Source organism: Papaver somniferum, chromosome 3 (genome assembly GCF_003573695.1).
Source record: "Papaver somniferum cultivar HN1 chromosome 3, ASM357369v1, whole genome shotgun sequence".
Classification (NCBI taxonomy): Eukaryota; Viridiplantae; Streptophyta; class Magnoliopsida; order Ranunculales; family Papaveraceae; genus Papaver; species Papaver somniferum.
In genome coordinates, this window is record NC_039360.1 from 78431215 (window position 1) to 78455277 (window position 24063).

A 24063-nucleotide genomic window follows, 5' to 3' on the forward strand; every position below is an offset into this window, starting at 1 on the left:
GTAGATAGACTTTTGAGTGATAGATAAGTTCAAGTCTCCACATACCTTTCGTCAATGAAGTTCCACCAGTTCCTTGAGTAGCTATTCGTCTTGTATGATGATCTCCATGGAGTTCTTGAGCTCAACTACACTTTCTATCCTAGTCCGAGACTTATCTATAGTAGACTAGAAATCAATACTTATAGTTTTGATCACTAACATATACAAACATGCTTGAGATAGCAACGCATGCGAGTTCGACCGAGCAGTGCTCTAACATTAAGTATTATTGCATTGCGCAATCGAACTCACAAGTGTTGCTATCTCAAGCTTATTCTCAAATTTATTTGTCAAAACTATATCTTGATTTCTAGTATACAATTAGTTAAGTCTCGGATTAGAATAGAAGATGTAGTTGAGAAACAGACATTACGACAGTCATCATTGCGTTCTACCGTTTGAAGGTGAAGATCAACTGAAGCTTTTGGAGAACTTCTTCAATGAAAGGTAAGTGAAGACTGAACCACCTACATCTCAAGTTATATTTATCTTTCTATCTATAAGACGACGTCGCATAACTAATTAGACTATCGTAATCATATCAAGAATTCCGGGTCAAGTTTATCTTGGTAATTAGTTCTCGAAATATATGACTAAGTTTAATGAACATTTTTTTTATCTTGATAGCTCGATTATCATGATCTTGTGCGATTGCTGAGCTGCTCACTTGAACAAGATAGATAGAAATATTCAAAGTTCTCTTAATACTTCTGAGATGAATAATAATCTAGGCTACACTTCGGGTAGTTCAAATCTGATTTTGAGGTTAACTAGACTTTGTATATTGCTATCAATTTTCAGTATCACCTTGATCTACGATCAAAATGGAAATCACATATATGGGCTTATCTGTGGGAGGCAGATTGGTTTAAAGTCTTCAATTTAGTTGAAGCAACTCTTAGGCTGTCAAGGAAGTCATCTAAGGGGATCATTTGTGCAGAGTCCTGCTAGGACTCAAGAGGCGCAAGGAGCGCGACGTAACTGAATTGTTGTGAGGGTTTAATTCAGTCTCAACTACATTCCGGTCAGAACTTAATTGGTACTAGGCTAGTGTCTGTAGCAACTTAATACAGTTTGGTGTTCAATCTGGACTAGCAACTTAATACAGTTTGGTGTCTGTGTTATTTCTTTTTCCGCATTATCTTATTTATCTCTATAATTGAAATATCACATGTTGTACGTAAACCAATCATAGTAGATACATCCATCCTTGTTTTTTGGATACGGTTTAATTAATTCTTGGATATTGATTCTTGAGATCGTCCAAGAACTCTCACACGTAAATCAGGTCCACATTTTAGAGTGGAATCTATGTTGGGGATTATGATCCATAGAAGATGAGAATGGAAGTTTTCACATTGGTGAAGCATCTCAAGATAGTGGAATCCATGTTGGGGTTCATGTGCATAAACCAGATTGGTTGTATGCTCATGGATACTGAAGGAACTGAGTAATGAAGTAGTGTTTACTTAATCCCAACTATACGAAGTTGTGGGAGTAAATCTGTACAAAAGCTTAATTCTTGGAGTATTAAAAACTAGACTAGGTGCGATTTATTTTACCATCTGGGTCTTTTTTACCATGTATTTTTTCTCGTTAACAAAATCTTGTGTGTCGTGTGATTTATTTAACTTCCATTATATATAGTTTATCTCTATAATCAAAGTAAATATACTTGTACACTGGGTAGCACTAACGCGATATTTTTGGAATCGTTTCCATGTCGGGTATTGGACACGGTCATGACTCGGGAATAACTCATATCAGATGCACCCACGTGTGCGTCACATGTGTTTATTGTTTTGACGCATATTGGACGCGTCTAGGACAACACAATGGACGCATTTTTCTCATTTTAGGTTTCACTTTTGTTTTAATTTTCATTAAGAAAAACTAGTTCATTGTGTTAGAGCACTGCTCGGTTGAACCCGCCAAGTGTTGGTATGCCAAGGTTGGTTGTCATATCTTAGTATCAAAACTCAAAGTCGCTTGATTAGATTACTAGAGTCAACTTCGTTAAGTTAGACTAGGAATCCTAGAAGTGTTGATACATACAAGTATTACACTAAAGATTCGGAAGGCGTACCAACATCAACGTACACATAATCCTTTTACTTGAGGTTAGTAATACAAAACTTGACTTGTTTCCATTTATATATACGTTACTTCAAGTCATTAAGATTGAAAACATAATATGCGAATATATATATATATATATATGAAACTCTAAGTATTATATACTTTATCATCATATTATGATCAAAGTATCAAGGAAGAATATACAAGTTGTATCACAACTTAGGTATATTAAATTATGAAGTATAACGCATATCTTTTGAACTTCGTAATTGCAACATAGACATAATCTTTGTAACTTGTTACTAGATTATGTAATGAACTTAGGATTGATTTCATACCTAGAAAACTATGTTTGATTACATGAGTTTAAGGAAGTAGACTTACGAAACTTGTTTCGTAGTTGAAAGAAATAAACGGATTAGTGGCCTGGTTCCTATTGGGGATCTATAGAAGGACTGATCCCTATGCATTGGGGATCTCTAGCAGGACCGAACTCTATTGGGGTCTCTAGTAAAATCGATCGTTACCTACTGGGGATCTATTGTAGGACCGATCCCCATGGTGAACGAGGAAACCGCAAATGCAGAAAAACCCCAAGATCTAGTCCAGATTGAACACACACTGTATTAAGCCGCTACAGACACTAGCCTACTCCAAAATTAACTTCGGTCTGGACTGTAGTTGAACCCCAATCAATCTCACACTGATCCAAGGTACATTTATGCTCCTACGCCTCTGATCCCAGCAGGATACTGCGCACTTGATTCCCTTAGCTGATCTCACCCACAACTAAGAGTTGCTATGACCCAAAGTCGAAGAATTTAATAAACAAATCTGTATCACACAAAAAAGTCTACGATAATAGATAAATCTGTCTCCCACAAATATACTTATGAGTTTTGTTCCGTCTTTTGATAAATCAAGATGAACAGGAACCAATCAATAATACCAGACTTATATTCCCGAAGGACAACTTAGTATTATCAATCACCTCACAATAATCTTAATCGACGTAGCGAAAAAAAAATATTACGGAATCACAAACGATGAGACGAAGTTTTTTTGTGATTACTTTTCTATCTTTCCTATCGGAGATATAAAATCTCAAGCCAAATATTTCAATTGTACTCGTACGATAGAAGATGCAAGATCATATCACACAACTACAAGAAAAGTAGTATCGGCCTGGCTTCACAATCCCAATGAAGTCTTTAAGTCGTTAACCTGGTTTAGAAGAAGAAACCAAAGGTTAAAGGAGAATCGACTCTATCTTAGCACAACTAGTATTACACAGAATGTGTAGGGATTAGGTTTCCCAGTTGCTAGAGTTCTCCCTTATATACACTTTCAAATCAGGGTTTGCAATCAATGTTATCTTAGTAACAAAGCATTCAACATTAACATTTGTTGATTCAACAAGTCAACCAAATGGTTAGCCATATGATTACTCTCATATCAACCTTATCCTTCTTCACCATAACTAGTTCAAATGACTCAAATGAACTAGTTAGAGAGTTGTTCAATCGCAAGGAAATCTTATGTAACTACACAAGACACAATTGAAGCAAAATAAGTTTGATTCACTCGAATCGGTTCATGAACTTTATACCCACGGTTTACAAAAGCATTCCTTAGTTTATTTAAACATTAGTTCATGAACAACCGACTTTAGATATAACCTGCTCAAGTTCGCGAACTGGGGTCGCGGACTTAAGCTCATATAATGAGTACACGAACTCCAGCAGAAAATCTCGGGCCGAGAAGTTCCGCAAGTTCGCGGACTGAGTATGCGGACTTAGTTCGTGGACTTGGGTCACGCCACTTCCAACTTCTCTTGATCAACAAAGTTTAGCAAACTTTGGTTCAAGGAATAGGACTTATGCATATATGTGTTTCCACAACAATGCTTATATCCACCAATGGTTATGTAATCTAAACTCTCATTTCAATCATTGAAACATTCTCAGAGAACGTTATATAGCCGTTATTCACGGACCATTTTTCGTCAGAGCAATTTTCAAAGTGATTGAAACATAACATGATTTTCGTCACTTGGAAAATATGAATTCGGCTAAAGCGAAAGCTTACCAACACATTAGTGTTCTTGAGGATATTGTCAAGGAAGACTCAATTAGAGAAAAACGTTTGATCGAGACACATTCATCAGATCTAAACAGACTTCGTGTCGAAAAAGAGAAACTAGGTGCATCTCTTATTCTAGCCCATGAACAATGCAGATCCTTGGAAAAGGAAAATTCTGTCTTAAGGAGAAATTCTTCTGTACCAACTAATTCTCATGGATTACAACACATGAAGAAATGTCCTCCAGAAGAAGGTTGTGTCAAGAAAGATTTACGTGACTTACAATCTTATCATATGGCTATGAAGTTAAAACAGATGCCAGTTATTGCTTCTCCTCCACGAACCTGTACATTCTGTGGGAAAAAGAATCACTATGCTATTCAATTTTTTTGCCAGGAGGAAACAAATGTCGAATCTTCATAATTTGTTTCTTTCTACTATTAATGGAGTAAATAGTCTGTCGACTACTGGAGTGAATCTCGTGCCCATAAAAAACCAGAAACCTTATAAAAATGATCTTTATTCTATAAATCGTCACAGGGAACTAGCTCATCTCAATGGTATAAATTCTTGTGCCACTAATTAACAGATTCCCTGTATTTATAAGAATGAGTCTGGTAAATCTAAGTCTAGAAAATGGATCCCCCTCTATTCTGATCCTTTTGAACCAATCTCAAGAGGTCCTAGATTTAATCCTCAGAGAAAGCCTTCTGACGGATATGTTAAACAAGATGTGTCTTACTCTTCTGGGATGAAAGTCAACCGAAGAAAGGCGAAGAACACAAAGATCAAACTGTCAGATGATATGTACAACTCCTTTCTCAATAATCATATTTGGATTATTTCTCACTCTTCCACCTGATTCCATGTATTCTTTTCCTTGTTTCCACCTGTTGAGTTTTTGTGTTGACGGTCCACAAATGTTCGCGTCCTCCTTTTTTTTTGAGAGTTCATAGGGTTTCCATAACAAGAGTTTCCTTCTCCTGTTTACAAACACATATATATTCACTCTATATTGTGTTCTTCCATCCCTAACTAAAAATTACATGGAGAACTCTGCAAAATCTTAAGAGATTGTGCATCTTGATATGGAGGAAGACACTCAAGGATGCGAGTCAATTCAAGAGCTGGTTCTAAAGATGCTTTGAAAAACGCGAGTCAATTCAAGAGATTGTGCATCCCTAACTACAGGCGTTTAATAGATTAGAATGGTCTTTTGTTAAAGACGTTCTTCAACAAGTAGGCTTTGAAAATGAATTGTATAATATGATCTTTCAATGTACTACTACTCATACTATATATCTCTTTGTTATTGAATGGATCTTTCAAGCCTACTAGAGGCCTTAGACAAGCTGATAGTTCGTCTCCTTATTTATTTATCATATGTATGAATGTTTTATCTCGTTTACTTACGCAGAGTGTAAGAAACTCATTTATTGGGTGAAACCTGCTCGCTCTGGCCTTTCTATCGCATATTCGTTTTTGCTAATGATGTGCTTTTATTTTCTTAAATCAAAAACTTCTGAAATCAGGTATGCTTGGAATATTCTTATGCGCTTTAGTCGAGCTTATGAACAAGCTATAAATCCGATTAAGTGTTCTGTTACTTTCGATAAGAAAATATCTAGAAGTGGGCAAATTGAATTGACAAACATGTTGCAAATAAAGCCAATAAAAATCAATGATAAATATCTAGAGGTTCTTCCTTTTTTGAATAATATCTAGGGTTCAAAATTTCCAGCTTTTGATTCAACAAATGCAAAGCAAACTAGGTGGCTGGAAGAAAAAACTGTTTTCTCAAGCCAGCTAGTAAGGTTATACAGATTCAATCTGTATTAAATTATATTGCTATGAATCAGACGACATGTTTCGATTTACTTGGTGCAACCATTAAACAGCTGGACAACTTACAACGCATGTATTGGTAGGGTCATCACCCCAAAAAAATTATCTGAATCCAAAAGCTTAGAAAAGCTTATGTTGGCCTGAGCGACATGGAGGTATGGGTTTAAAAACATGTCCAAGTTTAATCTAGTTGTGCTTACTAAAGATGACTTGGAAATTAACTAACCGTCCATATGCTTTATGGTCGAGAGCCCCTAAATCTTAATATTTTCGAAACAACATATTCACTATGCTTAAAAAAAACAATCCACGTGGATTTCGAGGGGCCTGACTATGGTCTTATACATAGTTAAAAAGTATCACATATGAGAAGTTGTTACATGTGAGAATACTAGCATTTGGCAGGATAACTGGAGAGATATAGATTTACCTCTTCTTATTAGACCAGCTTATTATTATTTGCAAGATTTACTCAGGTCTCGCAGCTTATTACTCACTTCACTAATGAGTGGGACCTCGGCTCTTGCTGAATTATTCTCTCAAGATCACATTGATAAAATTACTCAGGTTCCTCTTCCCACTTCTGGTGAAGACTCTACCAGGTTATCGGTGAGGTCACTTTTCAACTAAATCTGTTTATAAAACCCTTTTGGGAAATCAGTGAAGATGTATTCCATAAGAACAAAAGTAATGTCTTCATTTGTGGCATATGGATACTCTTCCAAAATTTTGATTATTTATATGGAAATGCATTCATAATATTCTGCCGTTGAGAGAGTATATGATTAAATTTGGAGTTATTGCAGATGACCTTTTCCCGTTGTGTGGTATGAATTCGGAATCTTTTGATCACCTTGTTTATTCACTGCACATTTGATAAAGCAATCTGGTTTATCTTATCCCCACAAGTCTTATCTTAAGTGCCTACCTTTCAAACTTTAAGAAATTTGATTCTACATTGGTTAGTTGTTAAAGATTTGGAGGGCTTGATGTAAAGCTAGTATAAAAAATATGGAGCAATGTTTTATTTATGTTATTCACAAAATTAAAACTCACATGGACAATCTAGATCGTACTGAACATCTGTAAAGACTGGATTGGAAAGGAAGATCCAATTATACTCATAGAAATAATCATGACAAAAGTGTGTTTATAGGGAAGGAAAGATGCAACAGATCCTTTGAAAAAAAACACCAAACACATACTCAACTAGGTTTGGAAGTACAAAGATATTTAAATTTTTGATATAAGGACAAATTTTTAACCAAACAAGTCTCAACTAGTATAGTGGAAAAACCTAGATGGACAGTTCCTTTATTTTCACAAAAGAAACTCAACTTAGATGCCGCCTGGATTTCTATGAATGCACCAGCAGGTTTTTCTTTAATCTTCAGAAACGATGCAGGGAACTTCGAACATCGCAGAGCAGGACCCATCACAGCTTCACCACCAGAAGAAGCAGAAGCTCTAGGGCTTTTGCAGGCAGCTAAATGGGCAACATAGGAAGGATAGTCGAATTTCAGTGTGGAAGGAGACTGTAAGAACCTTTTTGAATACTTGAATGAAAAACCATCACAAATTACTTGGCAGAACCAGTCGATCATGGAGGAAGTTAAAAGAGAATTTAATCTTTGTCAAAACTTTTTAGGTTTTTTTATTTTTCTAGATCATCAAACAATGTAGCTGATATCCTTGCTAAGGAAGCTAAATCTTTTCAATCTCTTGTTAATTGGAGGAACGAACCTCCATCTTGTATTTTGCAAGCTTAGAATTAGATAAATCTAATGTTCGGGTTGAAGTTAATAGTACAACATTAGATGGCTCTACTATTACTGATGTAAGGTTTACTAACTCCCTAAGTTAGTCTGTTTTAAAATAGATTTCCTTCTCTTCTTCTACTCATACTATTAAGCATTTTATTTTGGATGCTCAAAGAGACCGTGTATTAATGTCTGTTGATGCTTCTCTCGGGAAACATTCTTCTCTTGTAGGTTGTGAATTTGTCTGCTATGGACCAAATAGAAATCTTGCAGCTGCAAGATGGTGGACTACTTCAGCAAAATCAGTGGTATAAGCTGAAGAAAAAACACTGTTGGTAGCTATCAAATGGGCTAAAGACTTCCATAAGGAGAAAATTTTGTTTTCTCGGATAATTTCTCCTTAGTGGATGTTCTAAGTCACTTCCTGTCTTAGGACGGATGATACTTTAGCTAAGTTAGTCGGAAGGTTTTCACTAGATAATATATGGGTTAATCAGCCTCTTCTTTGTATCTCTGGAAAATTGTTCCCCTTATATACCTTCAAGTTAGGGTTGATAAAATCTTTGCTTTCAAAAGAGAAAACAAATATTAAAAAATATTTAAGAAAAAAAAATAGGCCAATGATGGGGAGGGGGATCAATGGTGTAATACAACTGGATTAGTCGTTGGATTAGAAGAACTTGGTAGGTCACAAAACAAAAGAAAAGTCTAAACCCTATCTTTTGCTTAGTGCAGCTATCATAGCATCATCTGGCTATATCTGTCCATCTATCTATCTGTTTTTAATATTGGTGGTTCACACATCTTCTCTCTGTTGTTGCTAGTAGTCACTAACCCAAAATTAGCTGGATTTTCTTGCCTCGTTGTAGAAGTTTATCGAGCTGTACGTAAAGATTAGTACATACCAAATCAAATTTAAATATGCCATCGTTGGATTCTAATAATTAGCCAGTATTCTCCTCTCTCCGTTTTCTTAACTTGTCATTTTGACAAAATATTTGATTTAAGAAATGGTTTGACAACTGGCTCTTATGGCAGCCTATCTATCTTCATCGTAATCAACAGTCAAACCGGAAAAAAAATGTTTGTTTTTGTTAACTTGTTTCTTGTTTTTGGATGAACTTTTTCTCTTTAATGACTGCTACTACTAAGCTTGTGTATCTATCTGTCATTCAGCGCCGAGAATTATTACGAGGAGGAATTCTATTTTGTTTTCCAAACATCTCTAATCCCACCATTATGTATGGATTAATGAATATGATTTGTTTTGGTCACATAGCACCGTTCCATGTGATAAAAAAAAACAGCAATCTTTTGGAAAAGATCTCAACGGATCTTGGAAAAATGATGTTATATATTGGTATGACTAAACAAAGAAAATGTCAAGGATGTTTGAATGAAGTAAAGACAAAAACAAAGAAAAATAACGGGCAGGAGGACCATATGTGAGTGAGACTACTACATTTAGGTTCTTGACAGATGTGACAAGTGAAAACGCCATAGATATTTCCTTTATCAGCCTCAGGCTCAGGCTCAGCTAGCGTAAATGGAGCACTAAAGCTTAATTATGCTAACAATGATAGTTAGCATTGTCTTGTTTTAGAATCTTCCACCAATTGCCTACCTTACTTGTAGTATATAAATTTGATCCAATCGGTAAACAAAAAAGCGGCACCTAATTTAAGAACTAGCTAGCGTTGGAATATTGTGTAGATTGCCAAGTCTCAGAGCGTATCTTGCTTGAATTCTGAGGACAAAAACTAATTACTCGCAAATATGGCTGCCGGCCGTTTTACCCCTATTGTCTGCCGCCATTTATTTATTTCTTCCTTCCTTGGTAATGAAATCGTTCCGAATAGATCCCAAAGGGCAATCAAAACAATAAAAGACCTCAAAGGGTCAAAACAGACAACCCCAGAAAAAGAAAGTATCGTGTGCCGTCATAATGTGGAGGTTCGGCAACCATTAGTTTATTATTATTATGGTACGAAAAACCCTTTTATAAAGTCGTTTGACAACTATTATGGTAAGGATTTAATTAATGCATACAAAACGATATTAACAAGGTAAAGAACAACAAATTAGTGTAATTTGCGAAAGTGTGATTATTGTTAAAAGACTAACTTCAGTTAAGGGTTATCCTTGCTCTGGCTCACAATTCTTATTGTTGAAAGACTAACTTCAGATAAAGGTATTTATTTATTTATTTATTTTTGAAGGAGGAAACAAAGACAAACAACAAAGAAAGAAAAAAGAGAAGCTAACTAGCTAGCAGCATATTGCTCATTCTCAATGAGATGAACAATACTCAGAGGAGGGGAAGAGAGCCACACATTCGAAGTGTTAGTAGATGCAGGTAGATCTGCTAGATTATGTGCCACGTTATTGGCATTCTTTCTGATAACTCGGAATTCCACCGAGTTGAACTTTCTCAGGTCATCTCGATGCTGCTAATGGTGTTCTGGATCCTCCAGCTTGAGTTGTAATGCTTATATCTCAGTGCATTTATAACGTTCAGTGAGTCGCCTTCCAGGATGATGTCTCTGAATCCTTTATTGATCCCCAGCTCCACTGCCAGACCTGCACTGTACGCCTCTGCTTCAACTGCTGTGCAGTAGTCAATTATCTTGTTTTGGCACCCCTGCACCTTAGCCCTTTTATCCCTGGCAATTACTGCACAAACAAATCCTTTTGGCCCTGCAGCTCCATCAAAGTTGATCTTTATTTTTTCTCCTTCCGATGGTTCTCAGTAGTTCTTCTGAGCCTCCATCATGTCATTCTCTGTTAGCTGCACTTCATCAGTCTCCACTTCAAGCTTCATATTGTACCAGTACATTGCCTCTTGGATCACCTCCCTTACATTGAACTTCTTCTTGTTAAAGACAACATCATTTCTACCCTTCCATATTACCCAGAAAACACACAATCCCATTATCAGTTTAGCATAGTCAACCCCTTCTTCCAACCACATAAAATGATGTCTTTAACTGATAAATTTGGGCCCTCCCCAATTCTGAGACTTAATGGTGAAGCAAAGAGTACTGCCTGAGTCAGCTGACAGTATAAAAACAGATGATCCATGCATTCAATGTGTCTTTCACACAGCCTGCAATCATCATTTATTCCTTGAATGTGCTTCTTGATATTGCTAGCTACAAGGAGACCATTTTTTAGCATTCTCCAACCAAACATTTGAATTCTTGGAGGGATATTTCTCACACTCCAATATTTCTTCTATGGAAGCTCATTATTAGTTGAAGTAGAAGGGATTCTGTCATTCAATGTTTTAAGGAAGGATTTAGTTGAGAATTCTCCTTTTGGATGGTGAATCCACAACAATTTATCAGTAGTACTCTCCTATGGCTCAGCAAGTATATGGATCTCCTTTATTTTGGTCACTTCAGTTGGGGTGAAGAGTTGTTGCATCTTGAGTTCATCCCACCTCCGTTCTCCTTGTATAATAAGATCTTTCACCTTCTTTGTACTATGATCTCCATTCTCCCTCTTCTCTGGTTTCATTGCTGGAATGCTTGGTATCCATGGATCATCTCATATATCAATATTGTCACCATTCACAATTGTCCAACATCATCCCTCTCTCATTTCTTCCCTGACTTTCAACATTGCACTCCAAGTAGCTGAGCTGCCGTTTTGTTTCTTGACCTCCCAAAAGTTTCCATGCTTCACATATTTCGCTTTCATAATCTGACCCCAAACACAATATTCATCCTCCAAGAACTTCCAGATTAGCTTAGCAATCATTGCCATGTTCAGCATTTGAAGTGATCTTACCCCCAGACTTCCATGCTCCTTTTCCATCTCAAATATACTCCAATTAATGAAGTGAATTTTTTTTCGTATCCTTGTCATGACCCCACCAAAAATTTCTCATTATTCTTGTCAGCTTTGCTAGCACCTTCTTGGGTATAATTGAAATAGCCATATAATAAGGGGGAATGAGTCTCAGTTCTGTCTTAATCAGCATTGTTCTTCCTGCATGAGACAAAAATACTCTCTTCCACCCTGCTGTCTTGGAGTCGAACTTGTCCTCGAGACCATCATGTGAAGATATCAGATGTGTTGGCTTGATTAGTTGGTGTCCCAAATACTTATATGTATTCTCCATCATTTGTACACCCAATAGATTAGCTATCTCCATTCTTCTCTCACTTTGTACTCCATTGTTGAAGAAAACTGCTGACTTCTTCATATTCGATGTCTGACCAGACCAACCAGCATAAGTGAATAATATCCTCATGAGTGTATCAACAATCATGTTATCCAGTGTCCCAAATAGCAGCAGATCATCTGCAAACATAAGATGGGAGACAACTGGTGCACCCTTGCAAACTCTGTAGCCATTATATAGTGCATTACTTTCCATAGTGCGCATAAGCCAAGTGAATCCTTGTGAACACATAATGTACAGATATGGTGAGAATGGACACCCTTGGCGCAGTCCTCTTTCACTCCTAAAGTATCCCTCAGCTTGCCCATTTACAACAATAGCAAAACTACCTTGGTTACACAATGCATGATCAACTCATATGTATTCCCTACAAATCCAAACATTCTTAGACAATGGCTGAGAAATCTCCAGCTAATCTTGTCATAAGCCTTGCTAATGTCTATTTTTAAGGCAAAATCTCTTATTATGGACTTTGAGTTAGACATGGTGTGCATAATCTCTTTGGCAGTTACTATGTTGTAATTGATCTGCTAGGGACAAATGCAGATTGCACTTTGTCCACTAATCTATCAAGATGGATTCTGATTCTCTGAACTATAATTTTTGTGATCACCTTATACATGATGTTTGTTAAAGCAAGAGGTCTAAAATCAGAGGGAAATGAGGGGTTTTTGACTTTGGGGATTAACACTATATTGGTATGATTAAGCCCTAGGGGAAGAGTTGCTGAGGAGAAACAAGTTTGGATGATTTTTGTTACCTCATCTCTTATCAGCTCCCAACATTGTTTAGAGAAAAGAGCAGGCATTCCATCTGGTCCTGGAGCTTTCAGGCTTTTCATTCTCCTAATTGTGTTCCAAATTTCCTCCTTCATGGGCACCATTGAAATGCTGGCATTACTAATTTCATCAATCTTGGAGTTGGCTTGGAACTGAATTGGATACTTCAGCTCATCTGGATATCTCTTGAATAGGTTTGTAAAATGCTCAACTCGATACTGAACAATATCCTTATCTTCAGTTATCCACAAGTCATTTGGTAGCCTAAGAGCAGTTATCTGATTCTTCTTCTTCCTTTGCAGTACTTACATGTGAAAAGTTTTAGTGTTCTTATTTATATTGGGAATCCATTTAACCTTACTCCTCTGCTCATAATATATTCTCTGCATAACATTTAGCTTTTTTTATCTCCATACACAGCTCATTCTCTTCTTTTCTTGTGTCTCTAATATGAGCTTCCATTTGAATCTTCAAGAGTTTTTCTTTCAATTCTTCTCCAGTTCTAAATATGTTCCCAAAGGTCTTCCTACTCCATTTTTTCAGCTCTTCTCCCACTTCCTTAATCTTCCTTGTTGTCTCATTGGAATTTGACTGCCAAGCTTCATGAACTACATCTTGGAAAGCTGGATGTTCTATCCAATAATATTCAAACTTGTTAGCATGCTTCATTTTTCTCTTGCTTGTTCTATGAGTGTTTACAAGTATTGGAGCATGATCACTACTTATCCTGGGTAGATGAAGGACTCTATTGTCTTGAAACATAAAGTACCAATCTGGTGTACACAATGCCCTGTTCAATCTTTCGAAAATGGGTTCATTCACTACAGCACCATTAGACCAAGTAAAGGCAGGATCAACAAAGCCCATATCTATGAGTCCTCTATCTTTGATAAAATTATTGAATTCATTATTTGCATAGTTCATAGTTTGACTTCCTCCCTTTTTCTCATTAATTGAGCAAATAGCATTAAGGTCTCCTACAATGCACCAAGGGTTTTGTAATTGAGCAGTATAGTGAGAAAGATCATACCAGAACTTGTTCCTTGATTGTTGTTGAGGAGGCCCATACACACATAATAAATCCCAATCTTTCTCGATGATATGATGATTTCGACAATGAATTACGTTCTTGTCAGCTCGCAACACTTCCATATCAACTGAATTCTTCCATAATAACACATTTCCACCACTTCTCCTTATTCCAGGAATGTACTTGTACTGGTCAAAATTAAGTGAATTGAACAATCTATCTGAATTCGCCTCACCCATTAAAGTCTCCGTCAAGAATGCAATTTGAGGGTTGCAAGGCCTGAGAAACGCTTTTAGATTTTGGACTGTCTTTGTAATGACCCGTCCCTCCACCGATACTGTCCTCACTTAGCCACTGAGGTCATCCGGCAGTGTGGGGTTTTCAACGGGCATCATTGCGGTAATCCAGCAGAAACTTTCCGGATGGTCACTCATCCCTGGATTACTCCTGGCCGAGCACGCTTAACTTCCAAGTTTTCTACCAACTCTGGAGCCAATTGTGCTGAAAAGGCCTCGGTGTTAGGAAAGGACAAATCATTACTTATATTCCATTCAGCCAACCGCTGCCGAATATCGGGGTATTACAATACTACCACCTTAAATTGGAGCCGTCCTCGGCTCCAGAATATATTCCCAAGACCAGATCTCCGACGTTCCCTGTCCCTCATGAGAAGCACCTGGACCAACCCCGTCCAGCGTACCTTCTCACCCTCAGAAGGTGAACCGTCGTCGGCTCTGATACCATTTGTAATGACCCGTCCCTCCACCGATATTGTCCCCACTTAGCCACTGTGTTCATCCGGCAGTGTGGGGTTTTCAACGGGCTGTGGTAATCCAGCAGAAACTTCCCGGATAGTCACCCATCCCTGGATTATTCCCGCCCGATCACGCTTAACTTTCGAGTTTTCTGCCAACTCTGGAGCCAATTGTGCTGAAAAGGCCTCGGTGTTAGGAAATGACAAATCATTACTTATATTCCATTCGGCCAACCACTGCCGAATATCGTGGTATTACAGTCGAGGTGTTTCTCAATCCTTGACAGTTCCATGAGAAGATTAACATTGACCTTGTGGCTGATTCTGGACATCCACCACACCCATAGAAGGGTAATTCGTAGTGTTGAACTTCTTCACTGGTACATCAATTTCCATTGAACAAGTTGTTCTCTACATCCCACTCAGAACTTCTTCAACATTTTTGTTTTGTCGAACTCTACTTGAGTTTCTTGCTTTTCTCTTCCATCCCTTCTCTTTTTTTTTTCGAATTTTCCTTTGTTGATGTTGATGAAGAGTTGAAATCATCGTCTTCTGTGTCATTGATTGAATAATTTTGGCTTGATTGAGGATTAAAATTAATTGGATTTGGGGCATTAGGGTTAGGTTGGGGACAGGGGTTTTGTGGTTTTTTGTTTCGATTGATTATGGGATTGGCTGAAGCTTTTATTCTTCCCTTTGGTATCTCAATATCCACACCCGTTGGGTTGCCCATATTTTGATATGGATCTTCATACGTGGACTCCACGTCATTTTTACGTGGTTGTGAATCATCTCCTCCACCTGTCTCACAATTAAATATCTTTTTCCTTACCGTTACCAACCCCGACAATCTCTTCTTCATTAACTTCTTTTCTGCCACACGTCTGTTGTCTATACCAGACGGTTTTCTTGGATCTTCTAACATGATATCTTCTACCATATTCTCTCTGCCAGTGATGCCATTTGTTGCACTACCACCTGCGGATTTTTCGTTACACAGGTTGTCATTCGTCTTCTGCAAATTTGTCTCACTTGTCCTGCACCTGAGTGTTTTCTCGCCTTCGGATCCGCTCATTCTCAGCGACTCCAAATCCATATTGAGTAGCCGCGTGGCATTGTTCTCACCGTCCAGATCAATTTCCTTCATCAACGGTTCTTGAGACTCCACATTCATCTTCTTCACCCCTTCAATGCATCGATTCATGTCATCTTCAGTGTGCTTGTAAAAAGAACGAATCTCTTCATTGTATCTCGCATAAGTTCTATCGTTCATTTTTAGCATAATATCTTCAGTACTGAGAGTTGTATCCTCTTCCAGTTTTTTGGATAGATGAGGACATTGTTTCATTATGTAACCAAAATAACCACAGTAAAAGCATAATCTGGGCACCTTCTCGTATCTGAAAGTGATTCTAATCTTCCTCTTGGACTTTAGAGTAATCTCCATATCTTTTGGGTGAGGCTTTGTTATATCAAGTATTACTCTTACCTTTGCAAATTTACCCCATTTTGCAGCCATGGTTGTATCAATAGGTTCAGGGGTACCAAATATACTGACAATGCTCAACACTTTCTCAGCATTCAACATGCTTAATGGAAGCCCATAGATGTGTAAACTGAAAACCACATATCTAAAATCATAATCTTCTAATAAGAATTCTTCATTACCTCTTTCTATTAGAATCAAATCTTCTTTCACATACCAATGAGTACCTTGTAGAACTGCAATTAGATCACACAGAAGAGCAAATTTGACATTATAGATACCACTTCCTATCTTCGAGATTGTAAAGCCTCCTGATGGTCTCCAAGCTTTGGTTAGGATCTGATGCATTAGATTAATATTATAATCTCTTCCTGAAATAAATTTGAATGGTATGTTCTTGTTGTGCTATGTGCTTCTTTCATTTGATTCCTCATTGTCTTCAAAAACATAAGTAATCGGGTCTTCGACAGAGTTGTTTAGGGTGTTGACTGCATCTAAACCTGCTCCTTTATATTTTGATGTAGATGCCATTCTCACACACTGAATCGAAGGATCGTAGCAGAAAAAACAAGTTACAAAATCACAAATCTGTGATATAGAAAAGCAGCCTAATGGTGAAATAGAACATCATAAAGATGAAAAAAGTTCGCCTTGACTAAGTCAGAGGAGAGACGGCCAAAATTGACCGAGAGAGAAAAATAAATTTAACCATTTTCAGTTAAAGGTATCAACCAACCATACAAAACGGGGTGCTTCACAATTTGATTATAACTACAATGCGGAAAAAGGAATTTCAACCAGCTTAAGTTTGATTTGCTCTAACTTCCTTTTAATTAAACTCTTGTTTGTGTAGTGAACTCCAACTACAAATTTGAATTCAGATTAAATTATTAACTAATAGAAGCAAAATACGTGAAAGTAATTAACCATCTTATTCACTTTTTAAGTATCAAGTGCTTAAAGAAAATAAACCAATTGATTCCCTATTATCACATCTGATTAAATTCCTAATAGGGTGTTTGGATGTACACTCAGAAGTAGATTTTCAACTTCTGAAAGTTGAAATGTCAAAAGTCAATTCGGCAATGTTATTTTCGAACGACTTCTAGAAGCCAAAATATTCAACATTTTATGAAGCAAAACTATTTTGTTTCAGAAGCAGATGGTATCCAAACGCACTATTAGGCCCCTTCTTATGGGTGTGGAAAACATGAATGTTTGTCATTTAAGTACCCAGTATGGAGGGGGCAAACTGGAAAACTGGTCTGGCTAAGTGGCAAATTTGCCACTCAGCCAGGCCAGGTCAAGTTTTTACCGAGCGGTTAAGACTCGACCGTTCGGTGTTCGCTACACCGCTACCGGTTTTTATAATACCGGCCGGTTTAGTTTGCACCGCTGAGTATAATCTAATCCAACGGTCATAATTTTCACCCCCTATAAATACCACATTCGTCTACCATTTTAACTCACATCTTCTCTTCTCTACTCTTCACATTTGTTAATCTAAAACAAATTTCATCATCTAACTATTTCATTCACTTGTATTGTATAATTTCTTTAATATGTCTCAATCTAATACTCAATCTAAATAACAAAAGAAGAAGATTAGGGGTCCAAAATTTACCATATCCGAAGATGAAAGCATTTGCAGAAACCATGTGTTCTTTACACAAGATAGTATCGATGGTGCTAGTCAAAATCTACCAAGTTGTGGGATAACATATTTGCTAAATTTCGTGAAGAAACTATGAACATCAACGAGCGTGATGCAAATGGATTGTCTGGTCGCTTTGTTACAATCAACGCCCAAGTTGCCTTGTATGTCGCTGCTCTAATGCAAGCTGCTCGTGGTCGAGAGAGCGGTCTTGTCGATGTTGATGTCGAACGAAATTGCCGAACTGATTGGCACCATAAACATGGGATAAATTTTGCCTCAACCTGTTATACAGAGTTCTGTTTTCAACCTGTTATATAGAGTTATGTTTTCAATATGACTGGTCATTTGCGCATAGTTCTTTGCAGGTAATCCTCTAGCTGGTATAATCTCAGGCCTTAAGTCTTCATCTTGATGGTTAGTCCAATTATTATTACGAAGAGTCTCCTGGATAACCATGTTATGCATAATGATGCAAGTCAACATAGTCTTATGCATTTCACGAGCACTTAAAACACGATAAGACCCACAAATGATTGCGAACTTCCGCTTCAGAATTCCAAAAGCCCGTTCTACATCCTTTCTCAGATTCATCTGTTTACTATTGAAATACGAGTATGAACGACCCATTTCATCGGCAGGTGGCTGACGGTAACATTGAACTAAAGTTGACCATTTTGGATAAATTCCATCTGCAAGATAATAACCATGAGTGTAGTGATTCCCGTTAATACTGAAATTTACCTGAGGAGAAATTCCATACTTTAAATCTTCAAACAAAGGCGATTTGTGTAAAACATTTATATCGTTTTGAGATCCCGGGAGACCAAAAAAAGTGTGTCCCAACAATCATAAGAAGCAGCAGCCTCAAGGATCATTGTTGGTTTTGCGTAGTGACCCTTATACTGACCTGCCCAATAGGTAGGGTATCCGGTCTATACCCAATGCATGCAGTCAAGACTACCCAGCATTCCAGGAAATCCCCTTTCCTGATTTTACTTTAATATTTCTCTAACATCTGCATCAGTTAGTTTTCGTAAATAGGTAGGACCAAAATGATTAATCATTGTTTCGCAAAACAACGCAAGATACTTGTATGCAGTTGTTTTTCCAATGCGAAGGTACTCATCATTAGAATCTGGAGGTCTGTCATATCATAAAATCCTCAAAGCCGAAGTAACCTTTTGTTCAGGGCTACGACCCCTAATATACAGTGCATCATACTGATAATTAAATTGAGGTTCTACCTGACAAAGCTCACCAATAATCTTTAGCACCAAATGTCTAGGCATGCGGAATCGGCCTTGGAAATTTTCATCATATAACACACAGTGAGGAAAAAAATAATCATGCATCAGCTTCTCATGCCATTCATCCCGACCCTGGTACGTATATCTTCTTGTGAAGACTTCTCTTGGCTCTGGATCTCTAGGTATTTGCCCCGATGAATATAGCTGCATCAAGTTGTTGGTTAGTTCTTTATCTTCATCTGACTCATCATCAATTTGATTCAACGCCTGAACGAATATTCGTTGTTGTTCTTCAAATCGATCCATATGAATGCGCACTTCTTCGTCAGAAGAATCCATGTCCATTGAGTTGAAGCTAAAAAAATTAAACAGATGATTAAGGTACAAAAGAGTGAGTAAGATAGAGATAACGAGAAAATTAGGTGTGATTAAATTGAATTGAATCGGGTGAATTTATAGGGAAACGTTGGGGGGAATGGCCGTTATTTCACTGTTTAATAACTGACGGTTATAAGACCGGTCGGTCTTTTCTCGACCGCTCGGTGGAGACTCGACCGTTTAACTTATTTCTCATAATGGCTCGGCCAGTTTGCCAGGCCAGCTGGCATGGAAAATGGAGGGTTTAGCCATTTTCCATAGGAACCGGCCTTAGAATACTAAATCAAAACAAGATGTTTGGATACCACATAAAAGGTAGTTTTGTGATTTAATTTCCGAATAACTTTTGCCTATTTTTTTTACTTCTGACTTCTACATGTGCTATTTTTTTTTTTGAAGGAAACATCTAGATTTCATTAATATAACATGAACGAATACATCATATTTAAGTACATCAAAGATGAAAACAATAATAAAATACACATATCTTGTTTCATAGAGCTTTAGAATCCTGGCGTTTTTAGGGGCCACTCAAAAGGATTTAGGGGCCATCAATTTATACCCAGCCAAAGACTCTAGTTAAGGGGTACCCTATATGATATTGAAGTTACATAAATGCCCTTCTGGTAAAACTGTATAAAAACCAAATCAAAAACAATTCTACTCATTTCAACTCTTCTTATTCCAGTTTCATATTATCTTCCGATTGTGGAAGAAAAAAAAATTTCCTCGTTCAACCGAAACATCGCTGCGAATCGTAAAATCAAAACATCGTCGATTCGATTATAAAACAATGGATAAGAGAAATGAAACCCACAGACCTAGAACCAAAAATGTTGCTCGGGGTATCGATCCAAACATTGGAATTTTAGCAAGAAATAAAGAAATTCTTGCTGCAAATGAAGAAGAACGCGAAGAACAAGTACCCGACAATGTAGTCGGTGGTGGCGATTCCGAGACTCAAACACTTCGTCAACTTCAAATGGCCCCAATTAGGTAAGAATCTATCATTTTTGGGGTTTATTTCGCTTTAATTCGTCGAATCGAGAAAAAAAATTCTAGGGTTTTCGGTTATTTATCCAGATTCGGACGATATGCATGCTCATTTACTTCCGAATGTAGTCGTGTTCTTCATTTTTCAAGAACATCGACAGTATTCGGGAGAAAGATTTGATGATTATCTGCCGAATATTGGTGGCCATATCTTCCTGGATACAAACTGCTAATAATCGGTAGTTTAATGAATTTTTTGGCTACCGAATATATTTAAGTAGACACAAAGTATTCGGAAGAACACTCACTACCGAATGTATATATTGAAAAAATCTCAAAATTTATGATATAGGAAAAATCCCATTTTGGGGCCAGTATTTATTCGGAAGACAATATAATGTTTATACCTCCGATTGTGTAGGATAAAATTTTAGAGTTTCTGAACTCCAGTTGATGAATATTCGGTTGTAAACGTGTTTAGTTATATTCCGATTTTTTTCATTCGGAAAAAATATGTGTCTTCTTACTTCCGAATTTGTACATTCGGGTTATAGAGGTGCACTTTTCTTCCGATTGTGTAGGATGAAAAATTTACAGCTTCTGAACTCCAATTGATGTATATTCGGTTGCAAATATTTAGTTAGCTTCGATTGTTTTGTATTCGGGAACAATATGTGTCTTCTTACGTCCGAATGTGTACATTCGGGTTATATTTCCATACTTTGTCTTCCGATTGTATAGTTTGTAAATATTGTTCCTTTCTTTGTTGTTTAGACAAAGTCGAGAAGGGAGGAAGAAAGTGACAGCTAGTGCTAGGAGGGAAAGGAGTGCCAAAGATAATTCAGGTGCTCAACAAAGCGAACAAGAACAAAGCAGTCAACAAGGAGTGCAACCAACTGTTGAACAACAAGGCAGTGAACAAGGGGTGCGACCAAGTGTTGAACAAGCCGCTCAACAAAGTGCAGGACCAAGTGTTGAACCAGTTGATCCAGTGGCAAGAGTAGAAGAAGAAGGACAACCAAGTGGTACCCAAAAAGCCAAAAAAGGAAAAGATGTTGTAAGGAAGGATATTGCTAAGAAAGCATCACATCTTGTCCCTCAGCACTTGAAGAAGAAGGGTATTCCAGCAGGCACAATCCTTGGACTACCAGCGGATGGAGGAAAATTGCTATTTGGATACAAAGACTCATGGGCCAGAGAAATATATGAAACCGAGGTAATAAAATTACTATTTTTTATTAATGTATTGTCTATGTGTATCGTATACTTGTATTAATAGGATCATCAAGATGCGGTCCGTCTACTCAAACCTACCGCCGCACCAACAAAAATGCTTGCGTGGCCTTTATCCGGTGAATGTGAAAGGTTCAAGACAATTGTTGCCAACTCGGGGTTAGCTAATGCCGCCGAGAATTCATTGTTGGAACATGATCGTGTGGCCATATCGGCGTTCGTGGAGAGAATGTATCCTGAGACCGATACTTTCCATATGCCGTTTGGGGAGATGACGATCACCCCGGATGATGTTGTGCAGATTCTTAACCTTCCCGACCAAGGCACAGCTGTGAAGTTTAACTACACAAAGCAGTTAAGTTGGGCACAACTTTATTCTCTAACTAACAAGTGCTTAGGTTGGGATGAAGAGACAACAACAGCAGAGTTTAGGAGGCATGCAAGTTACATAACAAGACAGATCAACATTACAGCTTTGATGAATATGTTTCGAGGCACCTTGGAGAAGGAAAAGAATGGAACGTTAACTGATGAGCAAGTGAACCACGCTGCCACCGCATATCTCCTTTGTGTATTGGGATGTGTCATATTCCCCAATACTTCTGGCAACCGGATCGACGCCAACCTTATACAACTTTTGGATCCTCTCCATGAAGTCGGTGACTATTCTTGGGGCACGGCATGCCTAGCATTCTTGATGGAAGAGTTGAGAAAGGCTTCGAGGCTAGGAACCTCCAAGTTGCCGGGAACGTGGCTCTATTGCAGGTTTTTTCTTTAACTCTATAACTCACTCTATAGTTATTCGGTAGACAATACATATGATGCATTCCATAACTCCAAATGACGCATATTCGGTAGGAAATTATCCATCTCTTTTCCGAATGTTGGTTATTCGGTGGTTAGTACTTACTTTGTTTTCCGATTATATACAATCGGAAATATTTTGATATTAGAACCGAATATACAGGCCAGAAAAGCTATAGGTTACTGAACTCCAAATGACGCATATTCGGTAGGAATTGATCCATCTATTTCCGAATGTTGGTTATTCGGTGCTAGGTACTTATTGTTTTCCGATTATATACAATCGGAAATATTTTTGATATTAGAACCGAATATACAGGCCAGAAAACTATAGGTTACTGAACTCCAAATGACGCATATTCGGTAGGAATTGATCCATCTTATTTTCCGAATGTTGGTTATTCGGTGGCTAGGTACTTATTGTTTTCCGATTATATACAATCGGAAATATTCTTTTGATATTAACCGAATATACAGGCCAGAAAACTATAGGTTACTGAACTCCAAATGACGCATATTCGGTAGGAAATGATCCATATATTTCCGAATGTTGGTATTCGGTGGATAGGTACTCAGTTTTGTTTCCGATTATATATAATCGGAAATTATGTTTGGAAATTACTACCGAATATACACAATCTATTTACTAAAACTTGGTTTCTTATGTATATAGGCATGGATCTATGACCTTCCCTATCCTGAAGTTGGGGAGAGAACCCGGGGTGGTGCAAAGGTACTCCTAGAGGAACAAAGTATATATTTGAAGACAACCGTTCTAGGACAAAGAGCAGCAGTTGATTCGCATGAGGGAGATTTTGGACCAATTGAAGGCCTCGACGTATGCTTTGATCCATACAAGGAAGATCGAGCCAGTGGGCATATAAATGTTCGGTCGGACTTGTCCCTTTATTTTGGACCATTGTGGCACCCCACAGGATATGTGATGTATAACCCCTCTAGGGTGATGCGACAACACGGGTATATACAACAAAACCTCTGGAGAAAATGGGGGATTACTACAAATTGGAGTTGGAGTTGTGCTCTTCTAGTGGTGATAATCTCACGATTGTTCACACAGGCCCACCTACTGTTCTTGATAACTGGGATAAGAGGAATGACTTCATTATCGACACTGGTAGACGAACCACCGAGGTGATGAAAATTCTCCAGACTATATGAGTTGGTATAACAAGGTATCACATCCTTTGGTTATCCGTGAAATCAAATCCAACACTACTGCGGCGGGTTCAAGTTATAATTGTATCATCAAAGACAAACCAGCTGGTTATGATAGACTGGTGCGTGTTCTTATATTTTGTTCATTTTATATTATTCCTATAAATCTTAGGTAATTACCGTTTGATGTTATGTCATTACGTATAAAAAACAGGTGAATAGGTTCAAGCGTGTTTCCAAAATGTTAACTGCATGCTGAAGAGCGGAGATCCCATGCCAGCTGAGAAGATCAAAGAGGCTAGAGATCTAGTTGATAATATGGATAACGAAGATTATGCTGCCCAGTTTGGGGAGAAAGTCACGAAGAGGCATCAGCCCAAGGTGGCAGTATCAAAGACGGGTAAAAGAACTCGAGCTTCATCGAGCGCTGAAGCTGCTCCAACTGAAGCTGCTCCAACTGAAGGTGCTCAAACCCGTGGTCGTGCAGGACTGGGAGGTAGTCACGGTCGTAAAGTAAAGAAGAGCAGATAAA

General features: G+C 37.8%; 1 protein-coding gene across 1 annotated transcript; it reads right to left on the reverse strand.

The window, feature by feature from the left end:
- Window positions 1–17976: 17976 nt before the first annotated feature.
- LOC113359665 lies at window positions 17977–19253 on the reverse strand. Its single transcript, XM_026603258.1, has 3 exons — window positions 18879–19253; window positions 18525–18632; window positions 17977–18441 (listed from the first exon to the last, which is right to left on the reverse strand). The coding sequence occupies exons 1-3, from the start codon at window positions 19251–19253 to the stop codon at window positions 17977–17979; spliced, it is 948 nt and encodes a 315-aa protein (XP_026459043.1).
- Between the last annotated feature and the right edge of the window lie 4810 nt (window positions 19254–24063).

Bases quoted from the DNA above. Each gene is read 5' to 3' on its own strand.
- LOC113359665 (XM_026603258.1), bottom strand. From the start codon at position 19,253: ATGGATCGATTTGAAGAACAACAACGAATATTCGTTCAGGCGTTGAAT. The intron at 18,633-18,878 runs GTTACTTCGGCT...CATTGGGTATAG, and splicing joins GTCGTAGCCCTGAACAAAAG to ACCGGATACCCTACCTATTG. The intron at 18,442-18,524 runs GTCTCCCGGGAT...ATTTCTCCTCAG, and splicing joins GTTGGGACACACTTTTTTTG to GTAAATTTCAGTATTAACGG.